Consider the following 19,916-nt stretch of genomic DNA (forward strand, 5'->3'; position numbering starts at 1 on the left):
AAGAGACCTTATAAAAACATTAACATGTATTACTGGCACAAAACCTTAAATTAGAGTGAATAAATGAAGACTCGGCACACCACTTTTGAAAGGTTGCTGACCCCTGCAATAGACTAACAATCTCCAGGAGATGCAAGATACCACCTCACCCATGGCTCTGCTCCACAGGACTGATCGATCGTTTATCTCCAGGGTGATGCTTGCATGCACAGGAGTTGTTAGCTGGCCAAAGACTGAAATCCTCTCTTGCAGGAGCAAGGACTTACTATAAACCTCACCTGCTTTCAGATCCCAATACAAAGCTCACCTCTTCCACCTTGGTTTTCCACAAAGCAACTTATTGCCTAATAGCACTTACACAGACACTGCTTAACTTACTCCCCACGGACTGGGTGGGAGAGAATGGTGCAAAAGCCGAAATTTATTAATGTAAGTCATGCTTGTGCATATACACACACACTCTGGAAGACACCGCTACTTTAGTCATGGAGCAAAACCTTAAGTAGAATTAAAAATAACTAGACAGGTGACTTGGGACAGTGGATAAAGCAAGAGACCAGGGTTGTGTTCCCAACTCTGCCACTGACTCGGTGTGTGACCTTGGGCAAGTTACTTTACCTCTGTGCCTCAGTTTCCCCAACCTAAGGATTGGGGTAGGAGGGAAATCACATTTACATCCCTTTTGTAAAAAGCTTTGAGATCTACAGATTGAGTGCTATAGGAATACCAAGTAAAGATTGCTGCTAAGAATAACAGGCTCCTTTTTGGCAAAAGGAGTCCTTGATAGCACTGAGCAAGCAGGGAAGCAGCCTGTATTGGACTCACTCCATAGTTTGCTCCTGCTAATCTTGTCCCTTTTCCTTTAGTGGCAGGTCAGACTGCCAAGTGATAGGGAAAAGAAAAATGTACAAGGGAGACTGAGTAAAAAATAATATTTCACTGGAATGTATTTGGTTGCTTTTTACTGGAATGCCATGAGAATTCATTTACAAATCCTGTCAAGAGCATGCTGATATGAAACTGGAAATGTGAATGCCTGCCAGCCTTCGGCACACTGAACCATGGGCAAAATACAAGGGGTGAGGAGAGGTTAAATACGCAGGGGATTAACCTGAATGAGTTGCAGATTGAAAGATTGTGGCAAGACAGAATTTTAACCCTAATCAACTCCACGTATCATGTGGTAGAAACCTTTTCTTCTAAATATTCAGTTTCATGGTTATTTGCTTACACACAGTGCAGATTATTGGTAAAGAGGACAGCTAAAAATTTACTGCTGTTTAGAGCTAAAACTGCAGAACACATCCTATTGCTGCTTTAAGACTGCATGTGAAATTAGTGCTGAAGAAGGGTGCAGTCTATTGGAATTGTGGGAGGAAGGTTGGCAACTGGGTGGAGCCCCCTTAAGGCCTGCCCCCCCTTAGACAAAGGAGGAGTTAGAGATCCCAGAAATCAACTAAAGATATGGGACAACAAATGAAAAATAAAGCCCTCAGACAGCGTGACGGTCAGATGTATTGACTATTCAGGCCACATACGAGATGAGTGCCAGCAGGGCAAGCTTTCCCCACCCTGAACTGCCAATGTACATCAGCATCCCTCCTGAGAGACCAGTGCAGCCTCAATTGGTCATTCAGCTTATGGACCCTCTGCCAGTAGTGGTACAGTAGAACCTCAGAGTTACAAACACCGCGGGAATGGGGGTTGTCCGTAACTCTGAACAAAACATTATGGTTGTTCTTTCAAAAGTTTACAACGGAACATTGACTTAATACAGCTTTGCAACTTTATTATGCAGAAGAAAACGCTGCTTTTCCTTTATTTCTTTAGTAGTTTATGTTTAACACAGTACTGTGCTGTATTTGCTTTATTTTTTGTCTCTGCTGGTGCCTGATTGTGTACTTCCAGCTCCAAATGAGGTCTGTGGTTGACTGGTCAGTTCATAACTCTGAGGTTCCATTGCAGTAGGGGGGAGGAATCATCAGTACCAAATGAGGCGACCTTTGTTTTTAGTTAAACACGTGAGGCCTTTCCCCTTGGCTGATGAAGCTGGTGGCTATGCTGAGTGCACCATGAGCAGTTAAGAATGGACAACAGGCTCCTGTCTGCATGGCTGCTTCTTCTGAGAACATCTTCCCTATTCATCACAGCTAGCACCCCGCTACTCATCCCAAAGGTCAGCCTTCTCACACAAAGCTCTTTTTACAGAAACTTTATCCTGGGAAGAAAAATAAATAAAACACCCCCCCCCCCCCAATTGTTAAACAAATCACAGGAACAAAATGATGCTTATCTGCCCTTGGAAACGCAGCTGATTTTTTTCTTTTTTTTTGGAGGAACAGACTGAGGCAGACTTGCAGAGCATACCCCCATCACCAGGGAGAGAGAATCTAATAAAGGCTAGGCAGGTGGTGAGCTGTTACTGCTCTCAACCAATTGAGAGCGATGCACAGCCCATCATTTATGCTATCTTCTCTCCTCCTCTCCCCACCCCAGCCCACTTGTCTGTCTCATGCACCTCATGTCTCATCTTTCAGATTGTAAACTGTGACAGGGCCTGTCAGTTACAATGCAACTGTGCCCTGCCGAGCACAAGAGGTCCCTGCTCTGCTTGGCCTCTAGATGCTCTTGCAGTGTTCAAATACTAAATAAAAAGCAGTTTGTTGTAGAACAGCACTGGTGTGCCGTCCTGAGAGCAATAAAGGGAGCACGCTGTGTTTAGTTCTTGGATTCTGTGCATTGTGCCCCAGGTTGACAGGATATGGACTAGGATATGAAAAAATGTTCTCTCCTGGGGTACAGTGCCTGGCATGCATATTATAGTCAAATTATACTGAGCATGAATAGCAATACATTTCATCCTTCCAGGTGACCAAAGGCTGGCCCTCCTGTGAAGCATTGTGTGCATTGTCTTTACCGGATAATAAGACATAACAGAGATATCAAAAGCCAGAAGCACTGTAATGGTTTACTGGAATAAAGCACTTGATTATTTATAAAAATATGATCCATTCCCTCAGGCTACAGGTATATTTGCATCAATACACTCAACGTTTAAACAGCATATTGCATTGGCAGCCTGCTGCAACAGAAACAACAATGGCACAAACCTCTACATCCAGGGAAAGTCTGGACAGACAGACAAGCCCTGCACTGTTCTTTCTGCAGAGTTCTAGACATGAACAACATTCACTAAAAATAGCCTGCCTTTTGTCCATATAATTCAGATCTAGGACTTGTTAACAGAAACACCTCAACTCATCTGAGTAACAGAGAGAAGGCAAATACTGTAGGCTACTTTAGATGGCCAGGACATAGGCCCTATAGGGGCTTTACAGATTAATACTGATACTTCGAATTGTACCAAGCCACAAATAAAAAGCAAGTGCACCTTATGGAGCCCAGCTGTAAGAGTTAAGAAAGGCTCACACCAAACATGTTCCGTCAGATCCGTATCTCTTGGGCAGCTCAGGGTAGCCCTTTGCAGAGTCCATTACAGTACATCCCATCTAGAAGTGAGAGGCATAGAAAGTTGTGGCAATGCCCACCTCAGAAGAGGTCACAGCCTCCTGAATACAGATGGTAAAAAGGACCAGCCTTGCTGCTAGCTGGGAATCAGTAGCAGATTTGAACCCTTAACATCTAGACTGCTCACTTTGGCAAAGCGAGGGCACAAGCACCCTCAAGAGAAAGCTAACAAGCCCCACTAAATCATCCCCAGGCTTCCCGTTCACAACATCATCTCTCTCTTCTCTGGAATGAGCCCAGCCAACCCGTTTTGATCTCAGCCCCTCCCTCTCTGGGCCAGCCCCCAGGAGAGTCAGGACCCCACACAGGCCTGATGGAAAGATGAGAACCGAGCATCAATGGGTTTGCAACCCAGAATGTCTGTTACTGCCCAGCAACGGGACACACAAGACAGAGGGAACGATCAAGCCAAGTGCTCCATTCCTACCATGCTTAGGAAGGATTGGGAGGCCCCATTTCCTCTCCAGCTAGAAGAGAGGACATGACAGCAAAGCACCTGCAAAGGAAGGGGGAATTTAAGCAATTACATGAGGCAGGATTAAGTAGCCTACCACAACATTTTCCTCAATAGGCTATTTCGCCTAAATTCTTCAGGCAAAAAGCAGGAAGAGCCATTTAGTGGTTTGCCTTTGTATTTCACCTTAGACCTGCACAATTCTTCTCTCCCAAGCTACTTTAATGGAGGGAGGAAGGGAACAAGCTTTTTCATTGTTCTAATAAAGGGCAGGCCTAGTAGATCATGCCAGAGCTGGTAATTATTCACAGCCGTTTTGCAAGGCTGTTTTACCCTCCTCAGTAGTGATAAGCTATGCTATGGAATTAATATTTTTAGAAACCATTGCTCTGTGTGCTTAGAAGACCTATTCCTGGGTCTTAATAGATGCTCTTTTAAACTCATGAGTAAGGCTTTTTTTCTTTCTTTGCAGTACACTTTATAAACCTTAATTTTTAAAATCACTAAGATATAAAGTCTCTATTTTAGAAATAAGGTTTTAACACCTTAGGAGTCCTTTTTGGCAGAATATGTTTTCCACCTATGTTTATGCTGATCTTTGTGCATTTACTCCACCTCACTTGGTATTATCCACTAGCATTCTGTATCTTCACAGCTGCTTGCAGCTCTGGGAACTGTCATACTGAAATTAATACATCGTATCAGGACAGTGTCCATATGAATGTTAAGCACTGCTACCCCCTCTACTGCTGGAGGTATGAGGGGAAATTTTCTGTCATGCATGTGTGCAAAAGAGGCTTTGACTCAAAAGCTTCTCCCTCAGAGAATGGATTTTGCTTTTTGTAGTTCCCTTGTTAGGCCCATCCACATTACAAGTATAACTGGTGGTTTGTGATCAGAAAGGCACCAATTCCTGTCTATGACATAGTACTGAATAATTATTCAAGTGCACTATGGGTGGAGGTAGCTTCTCCCTGAAGCAGCTTGAACTTTACATATGCTTTCACTACGTTGGCACTCTTGAGGAAATGCAGCTTTGTCCACAGTGTTTTGTTCCAGCCTTTCCCCAACTCCTCTGGTCAGCAGGGAGAACTGATTAAAAGCAAGGACTTTAATCATACGTTAAAGCAGAAAGCCTCACTTTAAACCAGCCCATGCAATCATGTGTTGCTGTTGTACTTCCTAGTTATTTTCCAAGACTTCATTCTCATTGGTTGGTATGACAATTAAAATAAGTTAATTTGAAACGGTAGTGGGCCTTTATACTAAATTGGTTGCTTTTTGGTAACCAGGAGTATACTATATACCTAACCCTATTTAAACAATTATCCATCTTAACATACATTTAGATTCTTATTTTTTAGTGTTAGAAAATATGAATGATGCATTTACTAGATGGTTTTTTGCCCTTGATTTGGGTCACACAGCATTTAGAAGGCAAATGGAATTCCATTAGAAGCATACAAAAACAGCATTTTACCATTTTTTTAATAGTTTCTTTGCATTATGGGTCAGATTTTCAAGATCTGGGCCTCCCCTCCTTCAGGTTTTTAAGAATTAGTTGATCTAATCCTCTTCAATCTGGTTTTCATTCACAGATTAGAAGAGGAAAATAAGCTTTCCAACTCCCATTTGGTTTCTCAACTTTGACTTAGTCCAAAATGAAGACTAAATTCTCTCTGCACATGCTAAACTGAAATAAAAAAGTACATAAGGCAAAATATATTATCCACAACAAATACACTTTGAAAAAAATCTGAATACCAATATTTGCTTGCTTGTAAAGACAGAAAATAGATGTCTAATGCGATACATGTCATTGTGACATTTATAAAAGCTTGAGTTGACCTCAAAAAAAAAAGTTAAGATGTCTCCTCCTACGCCTGCTTTTATGTATAACATTAAAAACCTTTAACTCGTTGAAATTTCAGGGTTTGTTGAGGTGGCTTTTTTTATTTAAATGGTTTTAATAGATTGAAGTTTAGGCTTCAACATAATTTCAAGTGGTTTATTTTTTAAAGAGAAAGGTAATGTAAATTTTTATCCACACTGCTGCTCAAAGAAGGTGGAAATAAAGCAGGATTATTCTGAAGGAGAAGAGGTGTTGGTGTTTGATAGACCCATGACGTACAAATATTAGACACACACACACACTATAGAAGCCCTGAGCCAGACTGACTCCAAGCCCCAAAAATTATAAATCCTATGTAAGTTTTGTTCTCCCTGGAAAGATTGTTCCAGGAGAGCAAAAAGATCAATGGCAAATTGAAAGACATTTGGTCCCTATTGGAGTGTCAATTATCCAGTTAACAAAAACAGCTACAACCTGACATGCTCTATAAGCTGATGTCAGTACACAGTGTTTAGAATGTCTAGTTGCTATAGAATACTTTATGCATTTAATGTGGGATTTTGAGGAGTACCTAGGTGACTTGAGACACATGAAATAGACCAACTTTTCTGCTGGTGGTAGAGAAGCTTTCAAGCTACACAAAGCTCTTCTTCAGATCGGGGGGGGTGGGGGGGGGGGAGAGGAGGGGAAAAAAGTGACCTGCAAACCAATTCCATTGGAAGTTGTTAATTTTTGCTCTTGAAATAACCTAGGCACTAAAAATATCCCAGCCTAAGTACTTGAGCTTGAAAATCTTGTTTCCGTTTGTATTTGGCCTATTTTGTAATCTTCCCACTAGCAGTTCTTTTGATGAGGAGTTTTGAAGGATCCTAAGGGAGTTAGGCAGCCAAATCCCATAGAAAGTGGGTTCAGCTGATCATGGTTAACACCCCTTCAGTACAGGGAAGGTTTTGTGCTCTAATATATTTGAACGATTAAGGATTTATTGAACACTGTTAAGATGAAACCTGCGGTCTTTGCACACCCCATTTCAAAAGGAAAGGCATTTGTTTCCCTTACATGAGTCTATAATACGCTTCAGGAAGACTAAACTAGTTTATTTACTTTTGGAAGGAAGACCACCCTTTTTACATTCACCTTTCAAAACCAAGTCAAATGAATGATTTTATGCTAGTATTCATAAAAAAGTTAATTTCTCAAATCTGTAGCAAATGCATTTGTTTTGTCTATTCTAGAGCTGTCGATCAGTTGCAGTTAGCTCACGCGATTAACTCAAAATTGTGATTAATTGCACTGTTAAACAATACTAATTGAAATTTAAATATTTGGGGATTTTTTTCTACATTTTCAAATGTATACAAGGTATACAGTACTCACTTTATTTATTACAAATATTGCACTGTAGAAATGATATACTATTTTATTTCTTTCACCTAATACAAGTACTGTAATGCAATCTCTATTGCAAAAGTGTAATCTCAAATGTAGATTTTTTTTGTTGTATAACTGCATTCAAAAACCAATACAATGTAAAACTTTAGAGCCTACAAGTCCACTCAGTCCTAGTTCTTGTTCAGCCAATCACTAGGAAAAATAAGTTTGTTTACATTTATGGGAGATAATGCTGCCCACTTCTTGTTTACAATGTCATCTGAAGGTGAGAACAGACATTCGTATGGCAGTTATAGCTGGCGTCGCAAGATATTTACATGAGAGATGCGCTAAAGATTCATATGTCCCTTTATGCTTCAACCACCATTCCAGGGGACATGCATCCATGCTGATGACGAGTTCTGCTAGATAACCATCCAAACCAGTGTGGACCAATGCATGTTCATTTTCATCATCTGAGTCAGATGCCACCAGCAGAAAGTTGATTTTCCTTTTTGGTGGTTCAGGTCCTGTAATTTCCACATCAATGTGTTGCACTTCTAGAAGCACATGCCACACTTCATCCCTCTCAGATTTTGGAAGGCACTTCAGCTCCTTAAACCTTTGGTCAAGTGCTGTAGCTATCTTTAGAAATTTCACATTGGTACCTTCTTAACATTGTCAAATCTGCAGTGAAAGTGTTCTTAAAATGAACATGTGCTGGGTCATCATCCAAGACTGCCATAACATGAAATCTATGGGAGAAAACGGGTAAAACAGAGCAGGAAACATACAATTCTCCCCACAGGAGTTCAGTCAAATTTAATTAATGCATTTTTTTTTAAATGAGCATCAGCAGCATGGAAGCATGTCCTCTGGAGTGGAAGCCGAAGCAGGAAGAGGCATATGAACGTTTAGTATATTTGGCATGTAAATACCTTGCAATGCCAGCTACAAAAGTGCCACGTGAATGCCTGTTCTCAATTTCAGGTGACATTGTAAATAAGTGGGCAGCATTATCTCCCATAAATGTAAACAAAACTTAATTTCTCTTTGTGACTGGCTAAACAAGTAGTAGGACTGAGTGGACTTTCTAGGCTCTAAAGTTTTACATAATTCTACATTTGTAAGTTCAACTTTCATAATAAAAAGACTGCACTACAGTGCTTGTATTAGGTGAATTGAAAAATACTATTTCTCTTTACAATACAAATATTTGTATTCAGTGTAGTAACTGAGATCAAAATATTTGAAAATGTAGAAAGCCATTTAAATATTTTGGATTTCTATTATTGTTTAGCAGCACAATTAATCACACTATTAACTTTTGTAATCGCTTGGCAGCCCTAGTCTATTCATTTATGGTTAGAACCTATAGTGGAAAGTGTCATTTTATGGAGATGCCAGCTCCCATTTAAAAAGTTAAATCAAAAACCTAATGTGCCCCCTTTGGAAAGAGACAAGGAAAACTTACAAGATGACAAGAAAACTGGTTAGAAAAAGTGAACTGCACTGTATTTTTCTCCAGGGCTATTCTCCCCCAAGTCTCCTCCCTCTTTATCCCAACCATAAAACATTCTGAAGTACAATCCTCTTAGTATTAAAAGCTTAGTACCTCCCAAGTGCAAGGTGTTTCATGAATATAAGACCAGAGACAAATACACACAGACCACCATAGGACAAGTGGTTTCAAAAAATAGTTTTTCCACAGGCCTTTTTTTGGGGTGGGGTGTCTAATTCGGGCAATAGCCAATATAGGCAAGAAAAGTTCTCCCATGTCATCGAAGTAGAAAAAGAAAATTGCCAAAACATAACGAAAGGGGACATTTTCATTAGAACCTTGTAAAAAGCTCACTAGAAAAGACTGTTGCACACTGGCACTACTCCAAATGGTGAAGCAAAGCCCAAGGTTGCAACAGAAGGTGAGGTTGCTGATCAAGACTGAGGTGCATGGTCAAAGCTGTGCACTGAAGCTTATACAACCCCATGTCCACGTTGTGCCTGGCTCTAAATAGTATCCGATACTTGCATAAGTGTGAAAAAAAAAAGAAAATCACCAAAAGTGTTCAGTGATGGCTTGCTTCTATGTACAGCTAGGACATCTGGTGCCAATGGACTGGCAGGACTCCTGCCCTTTGTTGATCCCAGGTCCCCAACTGCCTCCCCCAGAAACACACACAATTGATTCAGTAGGGAATCCTATTTATGTAACACTGTTTTATTTATAAGAACCATGATGTTCGTGTTGTAAGGCTCAGTGACAAATCCCATTTGGTACATCACCTTATAAAAGTCTGTCTCAGCAGCAGAACATTGCATTAAGCATGCTGTTAACTGAACTCAAAGAGCTTGCTGCTTTCCATCTGACTGCATTTGCAGTGAAGATAGCACATCTTAGAGAGGTGGGCAACAGACTTCCTCCCATTCTCACCTTGGGAAAGGTACAGAGGTGGCAGAGACTCCAAACGTAACATGACTCAATCTCACAGCCAGTATATCACATGCTCATCTCTAAGGGCTGATCTACACTACCGCAGGGGGGGAAAAAATAAATTCATCTAATTTACGCAACTTCAGTTACGTGAATAATGTAACTGAAGTAGACATAGTTAGATCCACTTACCGTGGTGGCTACATGTTGCTGTGTCAACAGGAGAACGTCTCCTGTCGGCTTCCCTTATGCTTCTTGGGGAGGTGGAGAGCACTCTCCCATCGATTTAGTGTGTTTTCACCAGATCCACTAAAATCGACACTCGCTGCATCGATTGCAGCAGTGTCCATCTACTGGTAAGTGTAGAGATGCTCTAAGATTCCACCATGGACCTAAGACTCAAGTGTGTGTACACAGAATCATTACTGGGACTTGATGCCACCCAACTGTAACAAACAAAGGACTGGAGAAAGGTAAATTTAAAATATTTCATTTACCCAAATATGAAATACAAACCTAATCATGAACAAGGCGGCATTTTAAAAACAAGAATAAAGACCCACTTCCAAGTGACAGACACTGATAAAGGAGCACATTAACTCATTGCCCAATGTTTTCAGGTGGAGACTCAGTTTCACTCATATAGAAGGCAGAAAGTTGACACTCTTTCCTATATGTTGTATAGTTCATGTTACTGCATCAAACACATTTCATGGTGGCCTCTGGCCATCAGTGCCCACTTGTGAATAAAGTATTTTTAGAAAATAGCTACCAGGAACTCAAGTGGTTTAAACACCCTTGAATGGATGCCACTATCAGTTAAATACTGTAGAATTACAGCACTTTTGAAGAGGACACTGTAGAGATTCATCTTGGTTTCTAACTTAAAAAACACCTTGAAAGAGAAACTTTATGACATTTGGGGAATTAGGCTTCATACACACTGTCAAGGCCTAGCAATGCAGCTTTTCATTTTGTATCAGGCCCTTGAGAGCAAAGATCTATATCATAAGTTAATCAACTGTTCCAGTAGGGCCCATTAATTAGTTGAGTCATCAATTTCAAGGAACTTATGTACAGTACTGGAAGGTAAAATTATCAGTGATTATACTGTGCTGTTCATACAATGTCACTGCCTCATGCAGAGTCCAGTTAATCCTTTGGTTTATACTCATCTATGTACGGAGATGCAGTGTAGCAGTATAGACACACAATGTCTGTTCATCTGAAGGGTTTTTAATGTGAAGAGAAAGGAAGCTTTGGATTCACCAAGTATGACTGTGTTTAACCAGGTTAAAATCAACTGGAACATCAGCACGTTACAGGTTTCCAAAACACTTTTCACACTTTCCTAAAAAATCCTCATTGCATGGGCAAATCTTTCAACAGCTCCTCCAAAAGAACCGATGTCATGTTGTTACAGAGAAAGCTAGTTGGATGAGTCTCCTCCTGCTCAGCACCCTAAGCTTTGCAGAAAAACCAGAGCTAGCTTTCAACAAGGAAAATAGCTGGGCTCCCCCACAATTCAAAACTTAACTTATGGTGTTGTCCATGTACACACACGCTTCACGGTACAAAGATATAAAGATGAGAAAATATGATGCAGAGTCTTCTTAAATATAGTCTCCGGAAATATGAAAAAAGTTCAGAGAAGCTTTATGGCAAAGTCCAGAAGTCCAGCGCTCCAGGGCTGTGCTTGAGTGTCACTAGAGACTTAAGGACTATGGGGATGATGTGGCCAGCCACTAACAGTCTCTCAGGAGGCCATAACACCATCTCTGTTGCTATGGCTGGGTGGATAGACTGCTATTCCCTGTAAGAGGGTTCTTTTTTTTAAAAAGAAAAAAAATCAAGGAAGAGTCAGACAGTCATGCAGCTGATCGCCGACGGATCACAAAAACCCCTCGCTGTAGCTGTCCGAGATAGATCCTCATTTTTGTGCTGTCACTGGTCTTCCTCACCCAGATCTGCATGAGAGAGAAAGAGCAGACGGAGACCCGCCAAGATTAGAAATATTGGAGAAAAAAAATCTTTCAGGGATCCTTAATGTTTGCCATAAAAGTTGCTTTCTGCAGCTCTCCCCGCTTTCTTAGGAAGAATATAAAACATGGCTTTTTAAAAGCCACCTTGGTATAATGTATCCAATCACCAGCTTTACCCTCTCTCTGCTTCCAACCCTCTATTATCAGAAAAAGTAATTGCTCCTCCTAAGCATCAAGCAGGTGAAGTTCTCTACTGCAACAGCTCATAACAGAAAGCTTGCATTTGGTTTTAGCTAATCAAGAATAAGTCTCCCTAGATCCACAGATCATAAAATTACTTGTCCTGGGATTTGCTCAGACAAGTAACTATTAGTCAAATGAAAAGCTTGCCCTGATTTTGTTCAGTGAAGCATTTCTCACACTATTAAATTATAAGTTGTATTTGGAGATAAAAGTGCTTGCTTTTTAAACACCTACACTGAAAATTCTTACTACTGCAGATATATAATCTATTTGCAAATGACAACAAATTGCATCTGCAGAAATAGCCATTTGGAAAATAAAGTTTTTAAAATCAAAGTCATTGTCAAGGATTCTGGAACCCAGATCAGATGCCTTTAAAACTGAATCTGCGCAAATGTCCTCCTGGTTTTATCATTTTAACGTCATTTTTTTAAAATGTGTTTTAAATAAGAATGAAAACTTGATAAAAAATTAACATTGCTGCAATTATGAATAGAGTACAATATTTTCCATTACAAAGTCTTCTAAGTTTAGTCTTGACCAATTCACATTTTAGTGCTGGCTTTCAGGTATAGGTATATTCTTAATCATTGACTTCCAGACACAGAGTAGTTGTTGTTTACTATATTATATTCTGCATTTCTTGCTTTTAATTATTCCTTTCACTGGGAGACTGTCTCCAACATCTCCAATAATATTCAACATTTAAGGGTTTTAACTTTATAACTGGGGAATTTACTTGCAAAAATTCAGCTTTTCATAGAAATGTTATCACTCTTAACAAGTTTCAATTCCAGAGTAAAACATTTATAAATTCACCTTCTCTAAGCCCTTAGAGAATTCTATCTGCTCATGATTAAGAGTATATATAGACCCTAGCGCACACATTTTCCCCATTACGGTTCCTTTCAGAAGTCCCTTCCTTGCCTTTCTGTTGTTTTCAGTTGAAATGGCAAAAAAAAAAAAAGGGGGGGGGGAAGAGAGACAAAAAAACCTCAACCCATTTCCCTTTCTTCTAATCCAGTGCTGAAGCCAGCTGCCTCTGAAAGAATGCTCCAGTTCCACTTTAAGAAAATGCAAGTCTGCATTATCCTTTTGCAAGATTCTTTAATTTCAGCTAAAGCCTTTCATCATTTACAACATTAAGATCCTTAATGTTAATTGTAATAACCTTAATCAAATTAGCCATTTCTGTATGTGTTATAATACATCTGTTGGCATTCTGCTACAGGTTCATTTAAATAATCAACCATAGAGCCTAATGATTGCTCAGTGACTATGGCTCATTGTTATAAAAGCGCATTTCCCATATATTAATTTTATTGATAAAATATTTTCCCTTTAATACCCATATTAGAGGTACTTTTTTGGTTCACAGAGGCCACTGAATTTAAGCAATTCTAGCTTCATTATCCATTTTTTTGAAAAGTTAGTTTTCACATTGTTTGCCAATTGTTTTTCTTTGCACAATTCTCCTAGTGGTATTGCTTAAATACCAAGTTTGTTTTAGGTTTTGATTCAGATCAATCCTAGATGCACATGCCTCTTAACTCCCACTAACATCATCCCAACTCTTTGTCAGCAATTCAAGTAGCATTAGCCAAATGATTTGCCCTTTTCTGGTACTTAAGTGACTTGTGAACACTTGACTTAATCCCCAAACATGCGCTGCCCAACTCCTTTCAGTCCATTAGTTTGTGGGAGGCATTAATCATCAACAATCTCAACCCACACCTGCTAAAGACAACCATTTTTCTGAGCCAGAGGTGAAGGAATTTACTATGTCCCATGGAACCTGAAGCCAAACTTATTCAAACACATAAGAAACTTTGTATCTATAGCAGCCAAAGAGTAGGACATGTGAACAGTAAAGTAGGTATAGTTATTAACTGCCAGTAATTTTAAACCCAATTACCTTGATAAAACCAGGAGAACATTTAAGAAATTGCTCAACTTTGGCCCTAAGCCAGTAGTCATTTCAAACTGGCAACTACCCACCAGCTGGCAGTCACCATGCTGCTGTACAGACAGCTGCTGTATGAGGAACCAGTGTCTGGTTTACCATCAGTGTTCATCCTGTTGCTGCAAAAACTGACTAGCTTTTGAGAAATTACTAGCCTGCTTTCTTATTGGTAGGGTATAGTCTCAAACTTCACCCACATTTTGCTAATACCATGAGGTGTCTGTACAAGGCAAGCTCCAAAATGCCAATTTCAGTCACTGACTGTCAGATATATCCCAGAGATAAATGCTTTTCAGCAAGTGAACTTCCAGGAGATTGTGCCTGCTGTTAACTTTTAAGAGACTTAGGATCTTGATTTAATTTAATGGGCAACCTAGAGGTCCTGTAACATATATAACGAGGTTAGCAGTAAGGTTGAAATACTAAGTTTAGGTGTAGATAGGGTGACGAGCCTTTAATTCATCCTCTTCTGGGTCCCCAATGTTTTATGTCAAATGAGAGTAAATATTTGTTCCTGGAAAGTTTAAAGACTAGAAGTAATGGAAATTATTTTCAATCCACAGCCAGGGAAATACAATGCAAATATCCTTTCTGATGCCCTGCCAACTGAGTAGCTTGGGCAGAGAGCTACATGGTAAAGATATTTACGTCTCCCACAAGGTCAATCCTTTGCCTCTCCAGTTATGTGCAACCAATTATGTGCAACAGTTCTGTAATGTGGATTCTCGGCCATCAAGACTGATCCAAGACCATAAATACTCATTCCACTTAGGAGCTTAAGACAGGCTTGGCTCTGGAGCCAAAAGGTGAACTGAACTTCTTTACTCACTAGGAGGCTTACCCTCAAACCCTCAGTCAAACTTTTCTGCAGGGGAAAAAAAATCAGATGACTAGAGTATATCATAATCCAATTTTAACAGGTTGACTGTGCACCAAAAATCATCTATGAGCAACACAGAAGAGGGATATGTAAAAAGAGAGATGTTTAAGGATACGAGTGTCAATAAGAGATCAACCCAAACTATTAAAGTTACAAATATTAAAACCCACTAACACTGCTGAGCAAGCATCACTGGCAGCACAATTATGAAGATTATGAATCCAACAGTAATTCAGCTGCACCTCAGATTTAGCTTCTGAAATACCACATCTTTCCCCAAAGGAAGAGGCTGCTACTCTCCCAAGCAATTTGTATTGTGATTATGAGTTTTTAAGCCCAATGGACAGACACCCATTTGCTTGTCTGCACTGACCCTTGTCATTGTCTCATTCGGACCAAAACTTAAAGAAGCCCATTACCTCGTTGGCTCCTACAGAGCTGATCACACAGCTGATCTTAGTGTTCTCTTTTGACTCCAGGTAAATAGCCTGGCTCTTGTGGTACCTGCAAAAATCAACGCATGAATCTGTTAGCTGCCCAGGAGATCCCATCCACTGCATGTGAAGATTTAGAAAGCCATGAATAGCTTGATTTATGAACCACACAGATTCTATATGCATGAGGATTCTCGCTTTTCTCAGCATATTCACATCATTACATAGCTAAGGGTTTAAACCCATTTCTCTCCCCACCACCTGCACCCAAACATTACAAAACACACTAAGCTGCATACTGCAGATTCCCCCACCCCACTCAAATATACAATTACTGACAACTCCCCATAATTAAATGTTTTAATAGAATTTCTTACTTACATAAAAATGGGTAACACCAAAAGTTGACAATATTTACTCTTAGGGCAGAGTCCTTTTTTTCCCTACAACTGATTTGCTTCCATCTTTCAATAGCTACAGAGTATTAAAACAAACTCATCTAAAATGATCTAAAGCATACAGACTAACAAACGGCTGGGTTGTAGGGAATTCTAGAAAATCTATCAGATATGCAATTTAAAAAAAACTCATGTTCTTAACATTGTGTCGCAACTGCTTGCATTTACACCCAATAAAACTCAAAAGACGGTGCTTCTCCAGTAACACAACTGGTACCTTGCACAGGCAGGGAAGTGCTGAAGCATCAGTGTTTCACTGCCAGTTTTGTAATCAAGACCCAGCTCATTTCTCTGGCAGCATCTCACACCTGGTTAGTCCTCTTTGCTACAAGTGTAGTACCCAGCTCAGGACTCGAATCCTTTGCCCCTGCTGCACCGCAACCCGAAGTTGATCTGAGGGAGACTCAGTGCAACTCCACTCTGGCAAACCATTAGGAATTGCTTTGACACTGCAAACTTCTCCATCTTCTTGCCCCCACTACCTTGACTAAGCAACAAGTGTGACTTGCAACATAGCTGGAGCTCCTGAGACTTGCTAGTGAAGCTATGTGCTAAACCACCTCACTAGATCCTACAGACTGGTTCATTGCTGACTGCTAGCACGCCAAGCCCTCAGATTCATTGCCTGTATGTTCAGGATAGCACTTGGTTCCATGGTCAATCCCTTATCCCCATCACTTAACTTTTTTCACAAAAACACATTACACATGAAATAAAAAGCAGGAGGCATAAAACTGGTGTAGCAAACTGGCAAAGAGATTAGATCTAGTGGCAAGCAGAAGGCAGCAGTGGCCTAGGAGGTATAGCCATATGAAAGGGGTCAAACAGGGCCAGGAGAACCAAGGCTGCAAAAGATGCTTAGGTCCAGAGGTTTAGAAGGGGGTCTGCAGTCGATAGGGATGGATACGGAAGGGACAGGGGGAAGAAGAGGGTAGAAGACACCAGAACAGGGAGTTCTGTCCATGCTGCAAGTGGGTACAATTTCAAGTTAAACATGGGCAAAAGCCTCTCCCCTCCCCATTTCATAATATCCCTTATTTCAAGATCTTCCCTTAATTTTCACCTTCCCCACCCAAGAACATGCAAAGGAATTAAGGAAGGTAGCCCCCTACATTAGGTGTCATACGGTCTGTCAGAGCTACTGTCCTGGAAACTTGATACTCTAATTACTTTTAAAATTGATGCTAGAAAAGATACAGGGAAATTGCTACACAAACAGCTTTAACTTGGAGTTAGGAAGTGCATTTGAGCAGCCTTATCAATGCAGTTAATAAAAAGTCAGGCAACACATCAATATTAATCCAAGCCAACCCTAATTCACATGGCTTCTCCTCCAATGTCACGATACAGACATCTCAGTACACGTAATTCCTCAAAAATCAAAACAGACCTCAGATTCCTGCTGATAGTAAAGAAACTAGGGACATTAAATTATGTTTTGATAGAATGGCTTAATCTTGCTAAGGCTGGAATTAAAGTTGTGGAAGTGTGATTTTGCAGAACTAGATATGTGCACAATGGGTGATCACCGTGGAGGTGATGAGTGTTTGGGTGTTATGTTTGGATGGTAAAGCATGTGATGGAGGTTGGTATGGATTTTATTTTTTTAGTTAGTGCATTGATTTAAAAAACAAACAAACAAAAAACAACCACACATCACTGACAACCTAACAAAGATAACAGTTTGCAAGTTCCCTCTTCCCACACAGTCTGCCAGTCACTGCCATGAAACACACACTCGCTTGCCCTATAGGCACTGAGCAGACAAGAGACACTTCGAGAGGACTGAACTCTTGGGAAAAAGTGGACTGTTTTAGAAAGTCAGGAAGAAAATTACATTTATTAAAGTCTAATATTTGATCTCTCATGCCACCCAAAGTTGTTAATTAGAGACAATGTTTGTATTATAAATAGGAAGCCACAGGATCCCACATGACATTGCTGTATCCAGCTTGTACAAGTTTCTTTGCTTATATAAGATAAGACCCTATTTTATCTCATGTTATTTTGTCCAAGGCATATGCCAAAGGATAATGCAGTGCTTTCAAGTGCTTGATTTCATAGCCTTAATGTTAGCTTTCTGCATGTAACACACTTAAGGATTCACCTTGTTAATGCTGTAGTTAAAGTAGGCTTGGTCTCTTTATTATCCTATAAGCAGGAATCACCTACAAATAATCTATTTCAGTATAATTACATGAACAATTTTAGCCAGGAGTACAGAGATGCCCTACAGTTACTGAAGCATAGTTATATTCCCACCTCTGCCCCTATTAGGACATGCCTGACATTTAGATCAGGTGTCTGAGCTGCAGAATCATTGCAGTTACTTCCCCAACAACTGTTCAGTATGCAACTTCCGGCACGCTGACTGGCTGATAGCCATTAGAGTATGATAATCTGCATAATCTCTACTGTTATTTCCATAATAGCCATACCATAAAATATGAAAGTCTCCAACAATTAGTTCTATAATCTGTTCTGATTGGCTCCCATACTCAGCATTTTCAGGCTGATTGCCAGCAAAGAATATTATAGTCTCAGCTTTATGCCCTTCAGATGAGAAAAATAAATGCCAAAGCGTATATAACAACTAAAACCAGAAGACGTTGGGTTAACAAACCAAAGACAGGGAAATTGTTTTTAAAATGTTAAACATCTCAGACCTCTATCTCCATTTTCAGGGCGGGACTTCATCTGGTTCCCTGGTAACTTAATAGTAACCATGAGACTTGGCCAATGAACTGCGTTTATTCAGCACAGTTATCTTGTAAACTGGAAGCATTCTCAAGCATTCTCAGACCCCACTGCCTGCTTGAAAACAGTGCTAGGGCATGAATAGGCCTCACTGTGAGGTTGTAGTAACCAGAAGTTACAATCTTACAGCTCTTCATTGTCTATATGAAGTGAGTTGGGGTCTTAGTATAATGTACACACTTCCATATTGCAAAACACACCATTGCAATCGGCACCCTTATTACCAAGATAACAGTGGGACTGGAGAATGACCTACCTTTTCATCAATAGAGGCTGTCGCTCACTGGCACAGACCCATAATGATGGGTACTATAGAAAACCTTAAGCTAGTGTGGCAAATTGCCGGTACTGTTATGCTGGGTCTCGCGCTGTCTCTTCTTTGGGGAAGGTTCAGGGTGCCATTGCTTGCCTCTGAACCGGTATTTTTAATTACCCCACTAGTGTCCTTGAGGAGGGGAGTGGAGAGGGAGGGACCTGGGCCTGCCCTCTTCTCCAGGTCCCAACCCAGGGGCCCTGAGGTTAGTGGTGAACCACTTGAACTGGTGGTTCCTTCCCCTGGGCTACTTCCCTCTCCTGCCCGTCAGCTTGTGGACGGGCTTCTTGCCTTCCTTCTACACAAGCCAGGTGCCCCTTACCTAGGGTTTTTGGACTTCTCAGCCCACCACAGCACTTCTCCAAACTTTCCTTTTGTCTCTCTTCAAAACTGTTCTCTGCTTCAACTCCTTCAAATTGCTCTCTGCTCCAACCAAACCTTCCTGCTCCAACCCCCACACTGTCTGACTGAAGCAGGGGTTTATATCATGTGACTGACTGCTGGTGCTCTTATTGGCTTCAGGTGCTCTAGTTAATCTATGGCAAACCTTCCTCCCCTTGCAGGGAATAAGGCTCCCTGCTAACCCTCTCCTGCTGCCCTCTGGCCATGCTGTATCACACTAGGCAGACAGCAGAACTAATGGAGAGGAGCAGGGTAGCAAGGGGAACCAGGCACTACCGCTGCCTGTTTGTTGATGAAGACTGTCGCTCGAAGTGGTCAGGCAGCCACTGAAAACAAAGGATAAAAATAGAAGGGGAAAGGTGGACTAGGACCGAATTTACCTGGGAATTTTTTAAGCTGGCTTCTAGGAGAGAAAGAAAATAGCTCTAATGGGTGAACTCTTACTTTCTATTAGGTAAAATAAACTGCCATAAAGGCCAGCACACACAGAGGCTGGCTGAAACTTCGTCTTGTCTTCTGCTAGGTAATATTCAACTCAAACTCTGAAGTGTCTCAGCTTGTTCTTGTGAGGAAGTTTTTCAATAAGACAAAGGGACTCTGGATGATGGACAAATGAAACACAAACCAAAGCCTCAGATGCACACTGTATTTCAGACTGGCGGCCAATAATGGAAGCCTCTCCCATTCCCTGCTATGAAATTCTCAATTATACTGTGCACATCTAAAGTTAAAATTACAGAAGAAAAAAAGTGGTTTTGCTGCAGGCAAGTGTTTTAGGCATTGGGGCAAAATGGCTGAGGAAAAAAAATAGACTAAATTCCATATCCAGCTGAGATTCCCATTATTAA

General features: G+C 40.6%; 1 protein-coding gene across 3 annotated transcripts in view; it reads right to left on the minus strand.

The window, feature by feature from the left end:
- Nucleotides 1-10,110: 10,110 nt before the first annotated feature.
- SUDS3 (SDS3 homolog, SIN3A corepressor complex component) overlaps nt 10,111-19,916 on the minus strand; it is a 30,269-nt gene continuing 20,463 nt past the window's right edge. For all 3 annotated transcript variants that reach the window (XM_044990160.1, XM_044990159.1, XM_044990158.1), the window contains 2 exons: nt 15,124-15,208; nt 10,111-11,603 (listed from right to left, as the gene is read on the minus strand). In XM_044990160.1, coding sequence (XP_044846095.1) covers nt 15,147-15,208 — 62 coding nt within the window. In that variant the 3' untranslated portion in view covers nt 10,111-11,603; nt 15,124-15,146. The remainder of the gene's footprint in view (nt 11,604-15,123; nt 15,209-19,916) is intronic.

This window comes from Mauremys mutica, chromosome 16, assembly GCF_020497125.1.
Source record: "Mauremys mutica isolate MM-2020 ecotype Southern chromosome 16, ASM2049712v1, whole genome shotgun sequence".
Taxonomy (NCBI): domain Eukaryota; kingdom Metazoa; phylum Chordata; order Testudines; family Geoemydidae; genus Mauremys; species Mauremys mutica.